The 20,784-nt window shown below is 30.7% G+C and overlaps 1 protein-coding gene across 1 annotated transcript; it reads right to left on the reverse strand.

Moving 5' to 3' along the window:
• Positions 1-416: 416 nt before the first annotated feature.
• Osbp (oxysterol binding protein) lies at positions 417-18,728 on the reverse strand. Its single transcript, XM_065515686.1, has 2 exons — positions 16,373-18,728; positions 417-1,219 (listed from the first exon to the last, which is right to left on the reverse strand). The coding sequence occupies exons 1-2, from the start codon at positions 18,176-18,178 to the stop codon at positions 470-472; spliced, it is 2,556 nt and encodes an 851-aa protein (XP_065371758.1). The 5' UTR covers positions 18,179-18,728; the 3' UTR covers positions 417-469.
• Between the last annotated feature and the right edge of the window lie 2,056 nt (positions 18,729-20,784).

Here is a 20,784-nt window from a genome sequence, read left to right on the forward strand (position 1 = left end):
CAACAGGACCAAATAGACAAGGATTATAATCTGTTTGTGGAGGATTTGTGGAAGATTAGGAAGAATAACACAATATAGTAGGAGATGTGTGTGTAATGTACACCTGCAGATGTATGTACATATAATTTGGTTTTTTAAGTGCTTTCATTATCATTATCAATTAACGATTAGAATACGTATGCAAATGAAACATGTTTATGCATGCTTGATGCGTAATCCGTTTGTGTGGGATGTAACATATGTAATTATTGATTTATTTTTGTATAATTCTATGCGTTTTATTGGTTTATTTTAAGGCCTAATTTAACTACAAATGTTTTTTTTTAACTTTTTTATTATTAATTAATATACGTTTCTTTTGCAGTTTTAAATTTAAATGATTTTTAGATTTTTTTAAGTTTTGTTTTCTTTCCATATTTTTGTTGTTGTAATAGTTAATTTTTTCATAGTAATATTGTATAATAATTATTTAGAAAATATCTGGACATTTTGACCAATCTTGTTTATTCTTGTGCTCCCAATAGTTACCCGTATGTATGTGCACAATATTGTCGGTACCCTCTTCGCGTTCTTGTGAAAACCAGATGGGTGTATAGGGTGGGAAGGGTTGACCGCGGCGAGCAGCTGCTTCAGCTTCCCCTTCCCGTTGTTTTCTTTTGGCTCGTTGTTTCTCTTCGAGGCGCAATTTTTCGCGATTACTTTCGTCCCACTGGCCATCTTCCATTAAACGTTGATCAGGTCTTAAACGTGAATCTGTAGGTGCTATACCCTCCTCCATTTCATTAAGTTGAGCCGCTAATAGCGTGAAATTGTAGAATTTCTCACTATCTGGCGCTGGCATGCGTCTTTGCCAAACAGTTTTATATGCACCCGTCTCATAGACAGGACTATCCGATGGTCCAGAAGTCGACAGAGCCGGGGCGATTTCAATTTTACTATCCCAAGCGCCACGTATAACCCATTTGACTTCGTTGTTGCGATCCATGACCACACCCTTAACACGTCTTTGGGTTTCACGTGAAAAATAGGAGTAGGGTATATACTTAAGCATACACTTTAGACCTGCTGCGCCATTTAAGCCAGTAATTTCCATTTCACCATGTTGATCAACCCACAGTTTGCCCACAATTATATTATTTACAGTTGTTGTTACTTTGCGCCATGTGTACTTGTGATCCGTTGCTGGAAACTGACAATAGGCACTACCCAATGGTATAATCTGTAATAAGATATGCAAACAGAGTTAGAAGAAATGGAAATAATATGCACGAAGAAAAAAAAGAGTAAACAAAAGTAACGAATATAAAAAAGATAATTAAAGACAATATTTAGGGTCATTATTACAACTTGCCATTATGTTCGTAATAGTTAAAGGTAACTTTAAAAAAAAAAAACATTTCTCAAACCAAGGCTAAGCTTGATAAATATTATGGGAACTCTGCACCATAAATTTCAATGATAAAAAAGTGGTTTACTAAATTTCGTTGTGACCGTAAAAGTGAGGAAGATGACGAAAGTTCTGGACGCCCAGTTGAAGTCTCTACCACTGAAACAAAAAATTTATGGCCGATCAGAGATTAAAAGTACGAGAGATTGTGGAAGCCATAGATATCTTATATGGTTCAGTGGTTTAAAGTTAGAATGATCATTTTGGTAAAAGAAAGCTTTCCGCAAGATGTGTGCCGCGTTTCCTCACAATCAGGTGCACACATGTGCAGTTTCTATGGCAATAATCTATGAATTATATTACGAATTGCCACCCTATTCCCCAGAATTAGCCCCGAGTGACTATTTCTTGTTTCCAAACCTGAAAAAATGGCTCACTGAAAAGAGATTTGACTCAAACGATGAAAACTCACAAAAAATACCTATTTTGATGTCTTTGACAAATCTTACATTTTGAAGGAGATACAAAATTGGAGAAAATTTGGACACTAGACCGTACCAAAAAAAAAATACATCGTACACCCCCTAATAAGTTACAAATTTTTGTTTTATTTTTTTGCCGAACGTAAGGGTCGCCTTTTTACATTTTTCGTTATATCTTTGCCACTTACAGTCGGATCTTAAAGTATGATATATCTAAGGAGTCTATGTTGAAAAATAAAATGATTTTTCATCCAAAAAAATTTGTTTTATTCAAAAAGGCACGGACTTATTTGGAAGTTTCCATTGTAATATCAACCACTGTATGTATTTTCGCCTATGTTTAACGAATATCGTATGAATGCATAATAATCAATATTAAGCAAAAACATATGAATACATTCTTTAAAACATTAAATAAACTAATGCTTTTATTGACTTTATTTATTATTATTTAACATCATCATCATCGACATCATATAAAGTACGTAATGACTATGTATAACTGTTTGTTATGGAAATTTGTTTACAGTACAATGTGCTAATGTATTAATATTTTTTTTTTTTATTTTTTACACATATTTCTATACACATGCATTTGGGTGGCCCGTTTATATGAAGGAAAAATAAGATGTCGATGTTCCGAAATAAAATAAAAGTTTAATTGATTCTAAAATACCGTTTCTCAAAATTACTGTTCTTAGTTGAGTATTGGTGAGCTGGATCAAAGGATAAAAAATTTATTTTTTACGATTTTTATAATTTTATTTATATTTCTCGCAAAGGAAATATACTTTTTTTAGGAGCTACCCTTATGGTTATAAATTTTTCCCGCGTAGGAACCCTAGTATGTATGTATATTCCACAAATTTACAAAATTATATCAAAGGCTACTTTTTTCGCAATCAAAGCTCTACAATTTAATTATAGTTCTGACCCCGACCCTACATTTTTTATATTCTCTCATGGCGTATGAACAACAACAAGAGCAACACAAAATATGGTTTGTCAATTATTGCGTGTCGTTAATGATATTTTCTGAACATTGACCAAAAATCGTTATTTATATAGTTATTATATAAATATGTACATAACTTATTGTGTATACATATTTAAAGTATAACATAGAATTTGTAATACGTATAAAAAAATAAACAAAAAGTTATGTACTTAGAGTATAATGTAAATTTCTCTGATACATGCTTCTTAAATACTACAAGATATTTCGTTAGCTTAAGGCTGCGTCAGTTGATCTCAACGTACTATTTACTTAACGAAACGGAATACATATACAGCCCAATTATGAATAAAAATTCCGCGGGAGTTTTTTCCCTTTTCTCATTTTTCCTATTCAATTTTAATGAGAAAAAACTCCCGGGGAACAAATATACAGTGACGGACATTACAATATAATCACTACCAATATTTCATTTAAAACCAGGAGCAATCATAAGGATTGGTGTGGTCCAGAAAATATAAAAAAGTGGCAAAATGTGTAGTGGACCATTAATTTAATTGATAGTGATGATAAGACATGGGTTAGACGTCCAAAAAATGGCAAAAACCAAAAACTTTTAAACATGGTTGGGGAAATATTATTATATGGGGATGCTTTTCTTGGTATTGTGTTGGTCCAATTTATTGGATTAAAGAAAATATGGATAATCACTTGTATGTAAATATTTTGGAGAATGTTATAAAGCCACATGCAGAATGGAATATGCCCTTAAAATGGCTCTTCCAGCAAGATAATGACCCAAAGCACACGTCAGGTCTTGCCAAAAAATGGTTTTTATATAACAAAATTCATGTTATGGAATGGCCGGCCGTCTCAATAACCAGACTTAAATCCTATGGAAAATAGTAAAAGACAAACTCGGACCTGAAAAATTGAAAAACAAGGAAGAACTTTGGCAAAAAATTCAGGAAGTATGGTATGTAATTTTACGAATGTGTTATTTTTATACCCTTCAGCTTCGTGAGAAGGGTATATATAAGTTTGTCATTCCGTTTGTAATTTCTACATTTTTCATTTCCGACCCTATAAAGTATATATATTCTGGATCCTTATAGATAGCGGAGTCGATTAAGCCATGTCCGTCTGTCTGTCTGTCTGTCTGTTGAAATCAATTTTCTGAAGGCCCCAGATATCTCCGGGATCCAAATCTTCAACAATTCTGTCAGACATACTTTCGAGAATTTTGCTATTTAAAATCAGCAAAATCCGTCCATAAATAACGGAGATATGAGCAAAAATCCGAGACAACCTCTGAAAATTTCATCAAAAAACACAATGTATTGCATGCTTTGACAAAAAAACAACAAAACGTATGTTTGGATGTGCAAGTTTTGTGTATTTTGTTTTTTTTTGTGTTTTGTTTCTTTTGGCATTGTTGTTGTTTTTTATACAACTAAACGTTTGTTTGGTTGTGTGTTGGTTTTTTTTACAAAAAAGCAACAACACGTATGCTTGGTTGTGCATGCTTTGCGTATTTTGTTTTTTTGTGTGTTTTGTTTCTTTTGGCGTTGTTGTTGTCTTTTAAACAACTAAACGTTTGTTTGGTTGTGTGTTGGTTTTTTTGACAAAAAAGCAACAAATCGTATGTTTGGACAAAAAAGCAACAAATCGTATGTGTGTTTTGTTTCTTTTGGCGTTGTTGTTTTTTATACAATTAAACGTATGTTTGGACGTGTGTTGGTTTCATTGGCTTGCGTATTTTGTTTTTTCTTTTGGTGTTTTGTTTCGTTTGGCGTTGTTGTTGTTTTTTGTGTTCTTGATAAATTTAGGATGCTGTACGCTGAAAGTGGGCAATGTACATACATACATATATACTAATTATAAAAAATAATAATGCATCCACAACAAAGGTGAAGGGTATATAAGATTCGGCATAGCCGAATATAGCACTCTTACTTGTTTTATTTTATTTTTTTCTATTTATTGTTTACGTTATGAGCATTAATTATAATGAACAAATTTTAAATTTTGAAATCAAATTTTGTAGTTTTACCGCTTTAATCGAATTCATATGTAGTGATTCTATTGTATTGTCCGTCAATGTTTGTATTTTTTATCAATGTTTGAGGTGCTCTTACTTTGTATGGACTTCGGGCTCATTATCGTGACATCGCTCAAACCAAACGTCGCGTATTTAGTTTAGTTATGATTGTGAATATACACTTTATAATTATAAGATGACACGTCAATTTCAATTTAAATTTGTTAAAAAATACTATTCTCGACTTATTTATGTGAATTAAACAAAATTTTAGAAGAATGTCAAGTTCGTTTCAACCTACATTTTTTTTTTTAGAAAATTTAAACTTATACTGGCTATCACTTTTTAACGCTTTTTATCACTTTAGTTTTTTCTATCGGAACTAAATTATCAACGTAACGTTAAATCAATAATGTGAATATAATTTATTAAAATTCTATAATTCTATAAATTATTAGCTAGTATAAGGGTCATTATTACAACTTGCCTTTTAATTTGGTTATAGTAAAAGTTAACTTTAAGGGTACTTTTTTCTATTACTCTAAGTTAACATTTACTATTACGAACTAAAGCCAAGTTGTAATAATGGCCCTAAACTCCTGTAAAATGAATAAAACGTATCTGTTAAGAAATTATTATTAATCATAAGTATGTATTAGTAATTAGAAAGGTGAAATAACGATTACTAATTGATTACAATTACAAATAATCAAAAATATTCAAGATTACTAACGATTAAGAGAAAATAATCAAAAAGAATTAAAAGTAATCAAAAAATAATTCGAATACTTTCAATGATTACTTTTGATAATTATTGAAAGCTGTCGGATTGTTTTTTGATTATTCTATCGTAATCGCAAGTAATCTTGATATTCAGTGGAAACTTTTCCAAATATTTCATTAGTGGCCTAAAATCTGAAATAATTCTTTAAAAAACATTTTTGTAGTATTTTATTTGTATACTTTTATTAACTTAATTTAACAAAAAAGAAAGGACATAATTAATTAAATTCTAAAAATGAGAAAACAAAATTAAAAGATTTCTTTATTACGGCATTGACAAAACAATGGAAACGTAGGTATTATTTTAACAAATATGCAATAACTCAATATTTTGTTGGGTATCCCTTATTTTTTATAACTGCTACACATCGACGATGCATTGAACCAATTAAAGAGTCAATGGTCTCCTTTGAAATATTTTGCCATTCCCTTATAACCGCCTCCGATAAATCTTCCTTCCTGGTGTAATTTTGGGTCCTTATTTTACGATCTACAATTTCCCATAGATTTTCTATGGGATTGAGATCTGGCGATTGGGCAGGCCACTTCAAAACACGTACCTCGTTGGGTCTTCTTGTAACCACTCGGTTACAACCCTAGAGGTGTGTTTCGGGTCGATGTCGTGTTGGAATCTCCAAACTAGGGGCATATTTTCCTCAGAGTATGGATACATAACATCGTTTATTATGGTTCTGTATCCTATACCTGTCATGGTATCTTTTATAATATGAATTGGGCACATACCTTGCCCTGAAAAACATCCCCATACCATAATATTGCCACCGCCAAACTTAACAGTCTTATTTGTGTACTTTGGATCTAATATTTTTCCCTTTGGTCGTCTTACAAATGTTCTCCCATCACTGCCTCTTAAATTGTATTTGGATTCGTCGGAAAAGAGGACAGTATTCCATTTCTGTATCGACCAGTTTAAATGATCCCTGGCAAATTGTAGACGAGCAGAACGGTTCTTTTTAGAAATGAGTGGTTTTTTCACAGGACGATAGCAACCAAGACCAGCCTCATTTGCCCTGCGACTAACTGTTCCGGTACTTATTTCTAATTTTAGGCTATTCACAACCTCTTGAGGAGTTATTTTTGGGAATTTCTTGAACTCTCTCGCTATTAAATTATCTTGTCTAGGCGTAGTCTTACGAGGTCTTCCACCTAAATGTTGAGTTTTTACAGAACCGATGTCACGAAATTTCTTTATAATTTTTGAAATTGCTGATTTATTTATTGAATATTTGTCACAGATTCTTTTTTGTTTTAAACCAGCTTTAAAATCGTTAATTATTTTATTTTTTAAGTCTTAACTTTAGCCATTTTCGTTAACTTTGAAAAAAAGCAATTATGCGAAAAACTTAGAAAAAGAAATTGTGAAAAATTACCAGAATTTAAAAATAAAATAAAATAACTGTAAACAGGATGCTTTTTACATCGTTATTTTAAATATTATTTTCGTTTTATACTTCTTTCTTGCAGAAGTTTAAAAGTTTCCATTGTTTTATCAGTAGCGAAATAGTGAATATTTTTAATTTTGTTCCCTTTATTCAGAATATAATTAATTATGTTGTTTGTTTTTCAGTTAATTTATATAAATAAAACTATACAAGTAAATTTTAAAAATATATTTTAAATTTTGGGCTACATATGGAATATTTGGAAAAGTTTCCATTGTTTTGTCAACCACTGTACATATATAATCGTAATCAATTAGTAATCAGAAATTGTTCTAAAGAGAATTATATAATCAATTAAATTATTTTTAAAATGTAATCTAGTTGATTACTAATCGTAATCCAAAATTAACAGCTATGAAATAAAAATATGTATCATTTTTACATTCTTGAGCATTTTTTGTTTAAAGATTTTGTATGAATTACATATTGTCATCCTGTTATTTTAGAAAAAATGATTCTTAAGAAAAATAAAATGTCACTGGTTTTTTTATTACCAATTTAAAATAATTATAAAATTAGCATACAATGTACCGACAATATCACACAAAACATTTTTTGTTATTGTAGTTTTATTAAACAAAAATGTTTTCATTTTATTCGAAACTAGATTTTGTAGTGGAAATTTAAATATTTTTATTTTAAAATATACTTTAGTGAAGGGTATAAAAGATTCGGAGCAGCCGAATATAGCACTCTTGTTTTTTTCAACTTAATTATTGGTCAATCATATTTTGTTATTTTATGATTTGTATTTTTATATTTACTTTAAATATAAATATGTAGTTAGGGGTCAATTGGGTTCTCTGTCAATCAAATTTTAACAAATTCTTTAAGTGAGTTAATCATTTTATAAAGTGAAAAAATGAATTTGTTACCAATAATATATTTTATGGAATTTCAGTTGAAAACAAGTGTAATTCCGGCCTTGAATCCAATGTCAAGTAATTGATATACTATATTTAGTTGTATTAGGTTATATATAAAAATTTCCCACCAAATATTTTGGGTTTTATAAAAAGTAATACATATTTTAAAACAAAATATTTTATGTTGTATAAAAATATTTTTGTATATATTTTTTCAATTTGAAATTATATATGTATTTGCATTCAACTTAAATTTGAGTGCTTGAATATTATAATATGTTATTTCCTTAACCCGCTTAAATGTTATTTAACATTATTTTCAAGTTGAAAATAATAAGCAACATATTTAACTGATATTGTTGGTCTTGGAATTTTTGGATTTATTATCATCTATCACAAATTCCTTTCCTAAAAAAACACAATTATCGAAATTATTTGACACTGTAGTTTATATGTATATTATACAGTGTCACAGTGTCCATTGACATAATGTCCATAAAGGCTCTTATATATGACAATATGTATTTTTTTATTAACATTGAAATAGCAGTGCCGGATTATTGAATTCATTTTTTTGAATTTTTTTTAAAGAAGTCAAATATTTTTTAAGATTAAAGTACAATTTAGTTAAATATGCTGAATTTATTGTATATTTAAGATTAAACAGTTCTTTTTTATATAATTTCTGTTTTAGTGGGTCGCGCAATACATTGCACTATTGCTTAGGGAAAATTAATTTTAAAGTTAAAAAAATAAGGAAAATCTTTTCCACATATTCAACTTTATATCAAACGCTATTGAATAGAAAGAAAAAAATAAAAAAAAGGGACTGCAAACGGAAAACTACTCCTCAGGACGAACGAAATATCGTCAGAATCATCAAATGCAATCCATTTAATCTGTCAAGCAAATAAAAACCGAATGAAATTTAGAAGTTATTGGTATGACAGTAAGGAGATGATTTCTAGATGCAAACTTCACAGAACGAAGTCCAAGGAAAAAGCCACTATTAACAAAAATACATAGTGGTACTCGTTTGGAGTACGCTGAATGCCGACTGGTTTGCAAGCAAATATCGCAATAGTCAATATATTCGACGTCCATCCTCTTCTGTATGTCAAACAGTACACTGTGAACAAAGTTAAAATATTTCAAAATTTCGTGGTACTGCTATTATCTTGTTCGCAACTGTACATACATACACATCTGCTCAAAATAATAGATACACCTAATTGGAAAAAATTTAAATGGCGGTAACATTGAAAATTTCCTCGCAAGCGTTAAGAATACATCATATTATTAAAATTTCTATCTGGCAATGTCATGTCAGTCAAAAATCTGGCAACTATTTGCTTTCATGTTGATTTTTAAAAACGAATTTATTTGAATTACAAAAAATTATTTGCTCATAAAAATAGATACACATCAGTAATTTGTAATTTGTTTATATACAATTTTTTTTTTGTGCAATTTTTTGTTCCTATTTACGTGAAACAGTAAGTATAATTTAAATTTTAGCAACAATTTTATAAAAAATAGGACTCTTTTGAAGAAAATGGGACGAAATCATCATTGTACCGAAGATGAGAAAAAAATTGTTCAAACGATGAGAAATCAAGGAAAATCATTACGGGAAATAGCAAAGAGCATAGGAAGATCTTTACATTTTGTCCAAAATGCTTTATCTAAAAAACAAAAAAGAGAAACTCGCGGTAGACCAAAGAAACAGATAGGCGGATCGTCCTTATGGTTAAAAAAGACCCTTTCATATCATCGAAAGCTATTTCTGCGGAGCTATGTAACGAAATCAGTCCACAAACAGTTCGTCGTCGTCTTTTACAAGCTAAATTGCCGGGAAGAATTGCCAGAAAAGTGCCACTAATGCGCCAAAAAAATATCAAGACAAGATTAGAATTTGCTAAAGAGCACTTACAATGGTCCGGGTGTGAAGGCGAAAAAAAATGGAGAAATATTTTATGGAGCGACGAAACAAAAATAAATTTGTTTGGAAACGACTGCCAAAGAAATGTACGCCGACCAAAAGGAAAAGAATTCCATGTTAAATTTACAAAAAATACGGTAAAACATGGCGGGGGAAACATAATGGTTTGGGGTTGCTTTTCATGGAATGGTGTTGGTCCGATATTCCGAATAGAAGATACCATGAATGCTAGTGGGTATAGAGACATATTGGAAAACGTAATGCTTCCATATGCATCGGAAAATATGCCATTAATATGGACATTCCAGCAGGACAACGACCCAAAACATAGTTCAAGATTAGTTAAAAACTGGTTCTTGGAGAATAACGTACCTGTTTTAAGCTGGCCCAGCCAATCCCCTGATTTAAACCCAATAGAAAACTTGTGGAGTGAATTAAAGATAAGGCTTTCGAAGGAAGTTTTCAAAAATAAAGACGATTTATGGGAGAAAACGCAAAAAATATGGTACGAGATTCCATTGGAGAAGTGTCAGAACTTGATATCCAGTATGCCCAGAAGAGTGGAGAAAGTTTTACAAAACAAAGGTGGATATACTGGATACTAGCTTTACTTTAATAATAAACTAATTTTTTTAAGATAAAATTTATTAGCTTTTGTTTAATACGAATTTTTAAAAATGTATCTAATATTATGAGCACCAAATTTTTCGAAATTTAAGAAATTTAATTTACTTTATAATATTTATTATTAATTATGAAATATTTTGTTTTTGTTTTTTACTCTCCTTTTAACTATAAATAAAAATCGACTGAATTTTTTTTATAATTTTACAATATACCATTATTTTTTTTCGTTTTTAAAAAATAAATTTTGGTGTATCTATTATTTTGAGCAGATGTGTACATACATACATACATACATACATACATACATACATACATACATACATACATACATACATACATACATACATACATACATACATACATACATACATACATACATACATACATACATACATACATACATACATACATACATACATACATACATACATACATACATACATACATACATACATACATACATACATACATACATACATACATACATACATACATACATACATACATACATACATACATACATACATACATACATACATACATACATACATACATACATACATACATACATACATACATACATACATACATACATACATACATACATACATACATACATACATACATACATACATACATACATACATACATACATACATACATACATACATACATACATACATACATACATACATACATACATACATACATACATACATACATACATACATACATACATACATACATACATACATACATACATACATACATACATACATACATACATACATACATACATACATACATACATACATACATACATACATACATACATACATACATACATACATACATACATACATACATACATACATACATACATACATACATACATACATACATACATACATACATACATACATACATACATACATACATACATACATACATACATACATACATACATACATACATATAGGGTGAATTCCAAAATGTATGTATGCAATGCAACCTTTAAAAGTCGAGCGATTCTTAACGCAACCGTGTAAACTTTGATAATGTTTCATATCGCAAAATGTAGGAAAAAGTAAAAACAGGTAGTATGAAAGTTTTTTTTAGATTTTAACTACGCGATTGCATGCTTTGTCTTGATAAAGATATGACTGCATTGCATATATACATTTTGGAATTCACCCATACATTTGTTTAATTGTAAAAATATTGTATTAATCGTATTGGTCCAGTGTTTCAGTATTTTGTTGTGTAGCCCTTGTTTTTTGTTGCAATCAATCGCCTCTTTTGAAATATTTTGCATTTGTACCTCATTGGATGGTAACCACTTGCTTACAACGCTGTGTTTGGTGTCAATGTCGAGCTGGAATCTCCAAACTAAGGGCATATTTTCATCAGCGTATAAAGCGACACACCGCGTATTTGAGATCCAGTTTCTTTCCCATCAGCCGTGTTATAAATGTTCTCTTTTTGAAAACTTTATTCAGTAATTTAGTTTTAACAACTAAATGTATATTTCCAAGATAAATTCAAATTTACTAGGTTATCTATATGTTTAAATTAGTTAAAAGCATTTAAATTTAAAAAAAAGGTTATTCTCTTTAAGCATTGGCCGAACTATGGAAACTTTTATATTTCCGCAAAGAAGAGTACTAAAACAAAAGTAGCATCATGTGTTTTTTTTTATTTTTTTATTATTATTTATTATTATTATTAGTATTTATTGTATTTTGATAATTTGTTTTTGTAATTTTTTCGCAAAACTATTTTTTTTAGAAATACATATTACTTTTGTTTTAGTCTTCTTTCTTGCAGAATTTTAAACGTTTCAGTTGTACTACTCCGTATATGCACGGGTAGTCCTGATATCGTTAAATAGGGCAATAAATGTCTGACTAATTTTATTGCTTCTATAAAGTAAATAAAAATCGTTTCTATACATCTAAACATTGATATTTGAATATTATTAAAGATATATTTACAAACGGCATTCATAATACAATTTCATTAACTAAACAAAAATTTTAAAATAATACAAATGACTTGTTTGATTTACGGTCGGTATCAAGGTGTATTCAATAAGGTGAAATTACGAACACAACTGATTATACAAGTTTACAATAAAAATAGTCAAATCCGAAGCCCCCAAATAACCAGGACAACCTCGGTTTTTGACCTATATCTGGATTACTAAGTCATTAATATAGACAATATGGATATCTAATGATAGATATTTCAAAGACCTTTGCAATGACGAATATAAGACCATAGTAAGTTGGACCTACAATGGGTCAAAATCGGAAAAAATATTTTTTAACCCGAATTTTTTTTTCACCAAAAGTTTTTTTTTCGCTAAATATTAAAAAAAAAAAATTGGAAAAGCATATTCATGATATATAATTGGTGTGTCGTGAGGGAAAGAAGTGAAAATATTTATAAAAGCAGAAATAACACTGTTCATTTTTAATTTTTTGTTCCAATTTTAGTGTTATTTTTAGTATTTTCTTTTTCAATAAATATCTCCTGGATTTTATTCAAAATGTTTCCTAAAATTACAGATATGAAAATTTAGTCGTCAAAGACAGAGCACGGAAATTGAAGTCAAATTATATAAAAAAATATACCTGCTACATAATGGATTACGAATTTTTCGCATCTGCCGTTGTAGAAAAGTTTAGATCCAGAAGCAGAAAATTTACCCAAAAAGTTCTTGATATGGCAAGCAATATGCAGTTGTGACAAAAAATCCAAACATTTGTTATTAAGGGCTCTATAAATACCGATATTTACATCAAGGAATATTTACAAAAAATAATGCTTCCATTCATAATACTTCTTATTATGTAGACTTATTGGAGTAGGTCCAATATACCTTATTGAAAAAACTATGGATAGACATACATATGTATAAGGAGACAGTTATGTTACCATATGCTGAGGAAAATAGTATGGACATTTCAACAGTATAACGACCCAAAGCACTCATCAAAACTTGTGAGTGATTGGTTTCGGGATCACACATTAAACTTTCTTAAATGGACCAGTCAACCCTCGACAAATGTCCAAGCTTCCACGCTGTAATAAAAAATAATTTTGGGAAAATATTAAAAAAAAAAAACAGTTCTACCGGGATATTATACCATATCTTATAGAACTTTAATTTAGGCCACACACAGCAGAATAGATGCTATTCTTAAAAATAATGGCGGATTGGTTTTATATTTATTAAAAAACACAAACCCTCGTGTACAGATTTTTGTTTTAATCTTATTTTTCAATTTCATAAAAGTTATTTAAGTATAGTATTATTTTAACACTCTGTTAATTTTTAAATAAATAAACTTGAAATATGTAATAAAATAAGTAAAAATATAAAAATATTATACTGTTCCAATTAAAAAAAATTTACACCTACTTTTTTGTCCACATTCAAAGAATAAAAATAAATATTTTTTTAAAACTTTTGTAAATAACAAAAAAATATTTTGAATACTATCGTGTGAACAAGAAATGTATTTTTTAAATGATTTATTGACAAAATGGATTGGTTGGTATTTTCCTCTGTACATATCTTAAACTCACATTGAAAAAATCCCCTTCAAATTTCATTTAATATAATTAACAACTTATGGGCCGATTAAAAAAAAACCACGAAGGGCTTAATAACGTCATTATTTACTATAACTGATATTAAAAAAAAACTTAATTTATACATATACATATGTATATGTATATGAATTATATCTACATACTTATTATGCATGTGTAAAGATTTGTATATGTAAGTTATATGGCCTCCCTCTTCTTATTAATTTTAAAAGAAACAAAAACGCTAATAGTAATAATTGTTGCAACTTTACCAGCTTTGTTTATTTTTTATCAACGACAAAAATTAACAAAAAAATATAAAACCCAAACAGAACATAGAATATTTAGATTATGAATAAATCTATTATATACAAACATTATAGATAAACATACAAACAACCAATGTATGTACATTTATAAATATATATATGTATATTAGGGTGGGTCGATTTTTTTCACGAAAAATCGTATAGCAGAAACGCATTCTACGGAAAATTCTAAGAAAGTTTCCCCAAGAAACCATAGGTGTAAAATCAAATCCTATCTTGCGCATTTCGCCTTTTATCCAATGATATTTCAGTATATATTTTTTTAATAGTTTTTTTATTGAATAAAAGATGAAATACGCAAGATAGATGATGAAACTTTCTTAGATTTTTCCGTAGACTGCGTTTCTGCTATATGATTTTTTACTTTTTGATCGTCCATACAAATCGACCCAGCCTAATGTATATACTCTAGTTCGTACAATGCAAAACGAACAAAAAAAAATGCGAAAGAAGGTGAATCACATAATTTCAAATAAAAATTTATAACAAAAGAAATAGGAGTATTTATCATAGTAATAATACATATTGCAGAACTTTTAAAGAATTAAATATTTTTACAATAGGAAATTAGTTAAATTATTCAAATTAAGTGCAATAATTAATTTGAATTGATAGATATCGTTCTATAGCTAAAAGAAAAAAAATTTATACAATTGAAAGAGCAAAAAATTTTATTAATAACGAAAACTTCTGTTAGTTGAAGTGAAAATTGACAATTATATGCATAAGCAAACATTAAAAGTATGTTCCTTTACACAATATTTTTTAAGGTATTTACAGACGACAATACTGAGTATTAATATTTGTCAACTACATATGTATCATAACACAGTACAGCACATGATTTTGGGACTAAATTCTGATAATTGCATGTGAAAGTAGCCCCAAAAATAAGAATTTCTGCATCATTAGTTTTGTCAAGTTGGCTGCATTAATAATTTAATGGCCATACGAATTTGTTTTGCTCAAGGTGGATTTTTATCACTTTTTCTATATTTTAACACGGTTATATCTCGATATACCGTACGGAATATCTCTTTTGTGCATGAAGCAAAGTTGTAGATATTGAATAAGAAAAAAAAGCGGAACATACCTACCCGAAAGTGTATCCAGTGCCTTAAAAATCTCAAAAATGCATATTTTTACCAATTTTTCACCATATTTTGCTTAATAACTGGATTACAAATCCAATTATGGACCGATCACCATGAAATTACGTCGTGTGATTTGTGCCTATATGAAAATTATTTATCATGAATTTTGTATGTATACCATAATTTATAAAAATAAAAACGAAAAAATTACTTTCCAAATAATACCGATATTGAAATGATAATAAAAATCAAGTGAGTGAGTCAGATTGGAATTAGAAGCCTGTGCAGCAGTTAATCTCATGGTTATATGTACATCTGGTTTATCTTTTGTTAGTTTGTTTGATATTTTGTTATTTTTGAACAAAACATTACTGCCAACCACATCTATTTCGCATGCCTTCTGATAAAATGACACTCAAGTCTGGTGTAATAAAGAAAATGTTTAAGAACCAACGAAGTGTACTGACAAAAAATACTTTATCTTAATACTACTTATTACGAAGTACAGAGACTTGAAAGAACACTAACTATCAAATAGTAATAGTATATTTTTGTTTTGAATAATTTGGTTAATTACTTGAATATAGCATTTGAGTATAAAATGTTCGTTTATTATAATTATTATAATATAGTCATAAAAAATTATTTATTAATTTTAGATTGATAACGTATTTATTTTAAGCCTTTCATCAGATTTGTAATTCATCATGTATATAACAACTTCATCGCAATGATATAACGAAATTATTTAATTACAATAAAAAATAACATTATGTATTTAAATCGAGAGCAGGTGAACTTACCTGTAAATATTTTCCACGAAATTTACTAGTCATAGTGAATTCCTGCCAACAGTTCCATTTATGACCCTCACAATGTATAGCCGCCATGGGAGGATGATGTGAAACTTGTTCGGCAATACAACGCCAACCTAAATCATCCATGCGATCACATTCGTAGGTCTCACCCAATAGGGGATTGAAGGGTTTGCCCGTACGATTGGCCGTTGTGGCATAGGCTGTTACCGTAAACGCTGCCAAGTAGGCCAACTGTTCACATTCATCGGTGCAACGGGCAGCAGCATCTAAGATTTCCGAGTACTCATAGTCCTCGGTAAGGCGTTGCAGCATGGACAATGGTTCGTTGAAATTTACGGGCATGGGTATTTTGGACAATTCTTTGCCAATGCAATTTTTCATTATGGACCATAGATTAAGAGGATAATGAGGTTTCTCCGGAACTCGGGTGCGCCGTTGACGCACGACCTTTGATGAGCTGGCATCTTCAGAAGCTTTGGGATTGCCGCCGGGTCGGTTGGGGTCTCTGCCACCTCCGCCACCGAAGCCGCTACCAGCAGCACCCCCAAAGCCCTCACCTGAATTATGAGGATTATTAGGATGATTAGATGACGTGGAACCATCACCCTGATCACCTGTGGAGGTATTATTACCTGTTGTAGAAACCTTGCGTGGATCGCCACCTGCCGGTGCAGCCATATCGGGCGAATCCATTGCTTTTCTTTCCTCCAACACGCAGACCTGCTGCGGTAACGAACGTAACACTGTCATATCAGCTTCTGATGAACTGCTGCTACTGTAGACTTCCGTTTGTTGTTGTTTATTGGAGCCAGCATTGGGCATTTTCAATATAAATGTACCACTATCAGAGCCATTCTGTGGCGAATCTTCTTCGTTATTGATAACCGATCCCTCGGCATCGAAAAATTCCGTTTCATCATCGGAGGCAAAGTTGCAATTCTGCTGCATGTCTGAGTCACATATTTGGGGAACAGCTGGCGGTGGATTTGGAACTACTTTGTTGTGTTGCACCAAACTGGCGGCTTGTTCTAGTTGGGTGTGTTGCTTGGCCAACTGTTCGACAATCTCTTCCAAACGTTGACGCGCTTCACGTTCATGCTGTAGGGCTTTCGACCACTTGTGACCCTGCGATTCGGCCGAGCGTAAATAATCATTGCAGGCGTTAATCATTGCTTTTGCCGTTATGCGAAAGAGTGTAGCGCGTTCATTGACAATTTTAATGCGACTGTTAACGGCCTCCTCGTCACTAGCAGCCAAATTTATTGATTTCATTTCGTTGAGAGCACCCTGAAGAGCGACACCGTGTTTATTAATTAAATCGTAGCAGGTGCGAAGACTCTCTAAACGATCGGTGAGGTCGCGCACTACTGTTGTGATCTCTTGACTGGGCACCACTTGATAGGTTTCTTTCTCTTCTTCCTCCTCACTTTCCATGGCCCGAATGGCCTTTACTTTGGCCAGCTCCAGAGCTGTAACCCATGATTGACGCTCTACCTCGTTCGCAGTCTTGATGTGAAATGTTTGAGTACCGCCGTTTGAGACAACAAAAGTGCACGAGTCAACGGTGTGTATAAGAGCGCCGTGCAGAGAGATGGTACCGCGACATGTATGATTCATTTCGGCCTGATTGCGATAGTAACTGAGAACACCATTAGATAATACGAACCAGCGTTTTTGATAGCCCTTCAAGTAATTGGTCCACTTGAGAAGCCAACCTTTCATCTCCGGGTCATTGTCATTATCGTTGTCGTTGCCGGGTGTCACTTTAGTAGATACGGAAACATCTGTCATTATCACACCACCAGCTCAGCACTCAATTATTATACTCTCGTCTCGTGTTTACTTTTATTTTGTTTTAAATTTATTGTTTAATTTTACCTAATAATTTCGGTTTTTTTGACAATTTTATTTAATATCGTTTATTGACTTTGATTATATTTATGCAGATGAGTTGGTTGATTGATATTCTCTTTACTTTCCCCTCCAGCAAGTAAAAACAATAAAAAATAAAACGATTTTTACTGGTCACCAAATTTTCGAGACAGCAATTCGTAGTTTTCTTTTTCATACAGAATTTTTTTCCTTGTTCAATAAACAACCAAATTGAAGACAACAAATTAAGAAAATAAAGAAATTAAAACGAAAAACACAAATTTTTAACGCCACGTACTACTAATTTGTTCCATACGCGAGTAGTAAAAAATAAAAATCAACCAGTCAATAAAAAATTGCAAAAATCTTTTCTACTTCCACTACTAGAGTATGTCACTTTTTTCTATTTCACACACAACTCTCACTCTCCAATTCGGATTTTTTCTTTGCTTTACAAAGTCATTAATAATTTGTTCATCTTTTTCAACTTAATTTTTAAGTTTGTTTTATATTATTTTACAACTGTGCAATTATCACCATTTAAATTTGTATATATTAATTGTTTTCATTAAATTTTGTATTGCAGTCTATTATAACGAAAGCTAAGAAAAAATTTTTCCGTATTTTTTCTTATTTTTTTTTTCGTGAAAATCTTTGTGCCTTAAAAAATTTTGACAAATGAATTGAATAATGTCAATTTTATCTCTGTCGAAGAGAGCATAGTATTTGTGGCTCTCATACTGTAAAATTAATACATATTTGTAAAGATTATGATTTATTATCAATTAATTTATAATCAATGGCCATAGATTAGCCAATTGTGTATTAATTAGTCGAACATGACTTTTTCGCTATTAGATTATTTGCTATGAAAAAAAATGTTATCTTTAATTTAGGGGAGAGTATTGGTATTTTATTTGGGCACTACCTTTTTTTCTTCGTTTTGAATCATACATACCTGGGGAAAATGGCATTGCCAGCATTAAAATTATCTAATAAGAAAATAAATCAGAGTTGATATTTTATGCATCACAACCGCATCACATAGTGGCAACACTGTCTAGAAACAGAGTCGTATTTTGTATTTGTGTCTACAAATTTTCCACGACTGGAACGGCAGCACTAAAAATATCAGCTTGTCAAGCAGCCTTTCAAACAGAATTGCATTTGTTGGTTTGACATGCAAAAAATAATTTGTCCCAATAAAGCTGGCCACACACGGAAAGATTTGTTCGCCTGATTTGTGATTTTGTGCGCGCACAGCACCATTAACAAGTCGAACACGAACAAATCACCCATGTGGGGCCAGCATAAAGGGGGGTCAGACGGCATGTATTGCCTGTGTTTTGTGCCAGGTATTGGGACATTTTTACATATACATACCGTGTGATCCATATGAAACTTTGTGTATGTAAAATACATGTGTATTAGAATCACTTTCTGAGTAGATTAAAAGACGTCCGTTCGTCTAGCTGGTTGGCTGTCCATGTAAACCTTGGTCGCAATTTTGAAGATATGTCGATCAAATTTGGTACACATAATTTTTTCTGACCAACGACGAGGCCTATTGAAACCTGCTGAAATCGGGGAACAAATCAAGATCCGCGTAACAGTTTATATTTTCATAATTTTTTTTCTGTTAATATTCACATTTTCTGTATTGCCGGCCTTCGGCCGGGTGAAGGGACTTTTAACTCTGGGGTGTATCGAACATTGGCTTCGCTAAAATCACTTTTTCTGTATATCAAAATTTTCTGAAGTACTGTCATATAAAATCAAAAAGGAATTTTTGGTTCACAATATTAATAAACTGTACCATATTATATATCATATTAAAGGTATTGTGAAGCACTACTCAATGATACCCATAACGATCAGTTTGTTTTCCAAATAGGTATATGAGAAATGTACTATTATATGTATTGACTTTAAATTCATATAACTCTTAAACTAAGAGAGAGCAGGCAAAAATATTAACGTTTTTGTGCTTCTAATTATGAGAGCTATCAACACCAAAGAAATTATAAAAATGCAAGCTGTTTCGCTGATCTTGATTTATACCAAAATGTTGGTATACACACAAAATTCAACATAAATAACTTTCATATAGACATAAATCACACGACCTACTTTCATATAAGGCCCACTTCCGAAAATCACTCACGAATATAAATTATTGATATTTTAAAAGAAAAATGTTTTTGCTCATTTACTTAGTGTAGGGTATTATATGGTCGGGCTTGACCTACCATACTTTCTTACTTGTTTCTTGTAGTTTTTAAATTTGTATATCTAATAACATGTCACAAAATGGTTAAATAGTAAATATCTTTAAAAAAAAAGTATTTTCCGACAAAATATGCTAACTCTAAAAAATATTATTTTTTATTTACAAAATTTAAATACATAATTATGTATATAAAAATAAAGAAGGTACTAACAAAGGTTTTCGTCTAAAAAATATTTGTCTATTAATTGGCAATTTTTATATAATCACTTGTTGGACTTTTAAAAAACATTTACTT

Source organism: Calliphora vicina, chromosome 1, assembly GCF_958450345.1.
Source record: "Calliphora vicina chromosome 1, idCalVici1.1, whole genome shotgun sequence".
Taxonomy (NCBI): domain Eukaryota; kingdom Metazoa; phylum Arthropoda; class Insecta; order Diptera; family Calliphoridae; genus Calliphora; species Calliphora vicina.